At 37.7% G+C, this 3,945-nt stretch overlaps 1 protein-coding gene across 1 annotated transcript; it reads right to left on the bottom strand.

Moving 5' to 3' along the window:
* Nucleotides 1–907: 907 nt before the first annotated feature.
* On the bottom strand, nucleotides 908–3,555 carry LOC7454691 (malate synthase, glyoxysomal). The gene is made up of 4 exons (XM_024586407.2): nucleotides 3,097–3,555; nucleotides 2,439–2,764; nucleotides 1,787–2,117; nucleotides 908–1,684 (listed from the first exon to the last, which is right to left on the bottom strand). The coding sequence occupies exons 1-4, from the start codon at nucleotides 3,484–3,486 to the stop codon at nucleotides 1,025–1,027; spliced, it is 1,707 nt and encodes a 568-aa protein (XP_024442175.1). The 5' UTR covers nucleotides 3,487–3,555; the 3' UTR covers nucleotides 908–1,024.
* Nucleotides 3,556–3,945: the final 390 nt, after the last annotated feature.

Consider the following 3,945-nt stretch of genomic DNA (forward strand, 5'->3'; position numbering starts at 1 on the left):
AGCAATTGGTGCTTTAACTTAGTTGGTCGTGTGTATGGAACACCTGTAAAGTTATGAGTTTAAGTCATGTTTGGTGTGTTATTTGATTTAAAATAAACACAAATAACTTATTATTTATATTTATTTTTTTACTTTGAAAAAAGGAAGGGCAGAAAAGGAAAACAATATAGGTCAGGCATGCAGGCCTCCCTTAAGCCCACACATCTATCTATTTAAGTTAAGCCTAACCCAATGCCACCAAGCTTTTTTTTCTTAGCCATTTTGTTTTTTTAGGGTTTTTATTTTATTTTTTTATCTTTTCAAGTTCATCATTTAGATTGAGATTTTTAATCAATTTTATTATTCTGTGTTGGATTGATGTTAGACAACTTTTGTATTTATTATTATATAATAAAATATAAAATAAATTGACAAAGTGGAGTTTGAAATTCAAGTTTTGGATTTGACAGGTTGACTATATATTAATTAAAGAGTTGGGTTGGGATTTTTTTGTATTTTTTTCATATCTTTTTTTTGGCATGTCCCATTATTTAATGTGAGAATTTTATTATTTAATATTAGATTATTAATAAATTAATCTTAATATTTTTTATTATATAACAAAATAAAAAATTAACTCGATCAAGTGAAGTTCCTAACCCAGATCACATGATTAATAGGCTTACTAAATATCAATTAAAAAGTTGGATAATTTTTTTTGAAATTTAAACGATTATACTGAAAGTAATAATAATGTCAGAAAGTTTTTAGCTATCTAAATATATTTCTTTACGTTTCAAAAACTTTCGCGTGGATAAACTAGTAGAATTTCTATATTATTTTTCACGGAATTGACGTTTTTCTTTAAGAATCATCTTAGAAAATGCTAGTGTGTATTAAGACAAAAAAAAATTAAGTGCTAGTAATGGGTGGAACTTAAGTTCAAACAGATAGAAAGGATTTTATTCAAGTTGTAGTAGTAGAGTAGAACACGAGGGCACACATCAATCCCAGGAAATTAAAAACAAGCGATGAAACTCATGACTTAGAGGCGGGATGATGATCCCATAGGGTGATGGATGACGATATTATCATAAGCATTCAGGGTAAGAAAATCATCCAGTGTAGGTGCTGTGCATTGCCTTGCGAAAATCTTGCAGGCCTCCTTGTACATTCCCCTCTTGAATTTCTCTTTCCCAACTTCCCTTTCAATCCTAGCCATTTCCTCTTCCACCACTTTCCCGAACAGATCATTGTTAACTTTCACTCCAAGGCCATCTCCGTCAAGTTCCACTCCATATTTAAGCCATTGCCAGTTCTGAACTCTGCTGATTTCTGCAGTGGCAGCGTCTTCCATGAGGTTGTAAAGAGGGACTGAGCCAGTTCCAGTTAGCCATGCTGCTAAGTACTGGATTCCTACACGGGTGTTTAGGCGGAGACCTTCCAACGAACGGGACCCTCTTGGCCTCTGTAAGAGGTCTTCCTCTGTAATGGTTGATGCATCTTCGCGCTTCATGGACTGGATTTGGTTTGGCGTGTTTCCCATGTTGTTTGAGAAGACTTCCATGCAAGCTGGGATAAGTCCAGGGTGGGCTGCCCATGTTCCATCATGTCCTGCTCGAACCTCTCTTAGCTTGTCCTTTCGCACGAGTTCTAGTGCTTCATTATTCGCCTCTGGATCGTCTCTGATTGGAATCTGAGCTGCCTGTTCGATATTTAAGAGATAAAACATGGATGTAAAAATTACCAAGTTTTTTAAAATAAGATGATGCATGCTGTATGATGCACAGAATAAAGTGCAACGTACCATGCCGCCCATCGCATGGACACCACGCCTATGGCATGTCCAGATGAGGAGATCAGAGTAACTCTTCATGAAGTGCTGAGTCATGCCAACTTGAACCCTGTCTGGTAGCAGGCGATCTGGGTGAGCCTGGAATGTCTTGACATAGCTGAAGATGTAATCCCATCTTCCGCAGTTCAAGCCAACAGAGTGATCCCTTAGTTCGTAGAGGATTTCATTCATTTGGAAAACAGCTGGAAGTGTTTCGATTAGGACAGTGGCCCTGATGCTTCCCCTTTCAATTCCTGCCATCTTCTCTGCTTTCTCGAACACACAGTTCCATATCTTAGCCTCCCTGCCAATAATGCAGATCATGTAACAGTGTTCAGTTCAATGTGAAATCATGTCATGACCAATGGTAATACATATAGCATCTTCGATCGTTGTTCTAAAGGAACATTCCACAAGGGAACCTTCCAACGAGTGATGACTATAATTGAGGTGCGAGTTCTTGAAGATGGGAAATCGAAGCTGAAACAATCTGCTGAATTAATTGATGTCTTTCTGTGACTTCCAAAAATCTTTCAAATTATTCTCAAAATTAATTGCTGAAAAAACTTCAAAGTTATGATTGCTTGACAATTTAGCTACTCTATTATCTCAGATGAAAGATTACCTTGAATTCTCCATCTTAGGGAGATAGAAGAAAGGCCCGAACCCTGCACCCTGAATCCGACGGAATGCTGCATAGTTGTGGTAAAAGTAAAGGCCAAAGTCCACAAGGCAACCAGTTGCTGGTTCTCCATCAATGAGAATGTGCGCCTCAGGTAGATGCCAACCTCGTGGGCGGACAAACAACTTGGCTGTCTGGTTATTCAGCTTATAAACCCTGTTCCTGACCTTGTCGTGAAAGGTAATAGTCCCAGCGACAGCGTCCTTCAGGTTAACTTGTCCTCTCATAAGGTTCTCCCAACTTGGTGACAGTGCATCTTCAAAGTCAGCCTACCAAAATTTACTAGATTTCAGTTTCTACACCTTGAAGAATTTTAAATTGCACAAGTTTAAAGGACATAATCATATATTTTCTTTATCTTATATTGCTTCTTGTTGCCCTGATTTATCGCTAGCAACAATTTGCAGCTTGCGACTTTTACTTCTGCCTAATGCATTCAAAATGGAGATATCTGCAAATTGCAGAAGTGAGTTTTCATTTCTGGCTGAAAATTCATATATTTCGGAGCTTCCTACATGATCATGCATTTAATCATTCATGGATATTACGTTTTGAAATTAGTGGCTTTCGACGAATAAAGTAGAAGTACTGCCAAACTGACCATGAAAACTTTAGCTCCAGAATTGAGTGCATTGATGATCATTTTCCTCTCCACTGGACCTGTAATCTCCACCTTCCTATCAGCAACAGCTGGAGGGACAGGTGCACATGTCCACTCCCCCTCCCTTATGTACCTTGTAGCTGGATCAAACCCTGGTAAAGCCCCCTCACTGTACCTCCTTTTGGCTTCCTTGCGACACTCCATTGCATACTTGATGCGGTTCCTAAACTCTCTCTGCAAATCAGCAACAAATTGCAAAGCATCCTTGGTAAGGATCACTGCAAACTCTCCGTCATATCTGCCTCTAATTTCAACTCCTTCAGGAGCATCATAGCCAAACTTCTTCATATTGGGCGGTGGATAGTGATTCTCATAAGTTGCAGGTCCCATTATTGATCTGACTGTTTTTTAAGCAATGCCACTCTTCTTTGTTGTATGGTTTTTAACGTGTATGAGAGTGTTTCAAGGGTAAGCTCAAGAGTAGAAAATATATAAAGGGAGAGTAGAGGCAAGCGGATAGGTACATGGAGCATTATCGTTATGGCTTTATGTGCGTAAGATTGATTAAATGTGATGCAGGTTTTTGATAGAATGAAGGGATATGAGGATTGATTTTGGTGTTTGTGCCTGCCTCGGGAGGTGCAATTTGTAAGATTGATATGGCGGTGGAATGTATGGGTAATTGACACGTGGTGTGCTGATCAACAAGTTTGATCGGCAGTTCAGCTCGGTAATAATTATTTTTTAAAATATTTTTTATTTAAAAATTTATTAAAATAATATTTTTGATAATAATACATTAAAATCATCTGAAAATATAAAAAAAATAAATTTAAAATAAATAAAAAA

Source organism: Populus trichocarpa, chromosome 15 (genome assembly GCF_000002775.5).
Source record: "Populus trichocarpa isolate Nisqually-1 chromosome 15, P.trichocarpa_v4.1, whole genome shotgun sequence".
NCBI classification, from domain to species: domain Eukaryota; kingdom Viridiplantae; phylum Streptophyta; class Magnoliopsida; order Malpighiales; family Salicaceae; genus Populus; species Populus trichocarpa.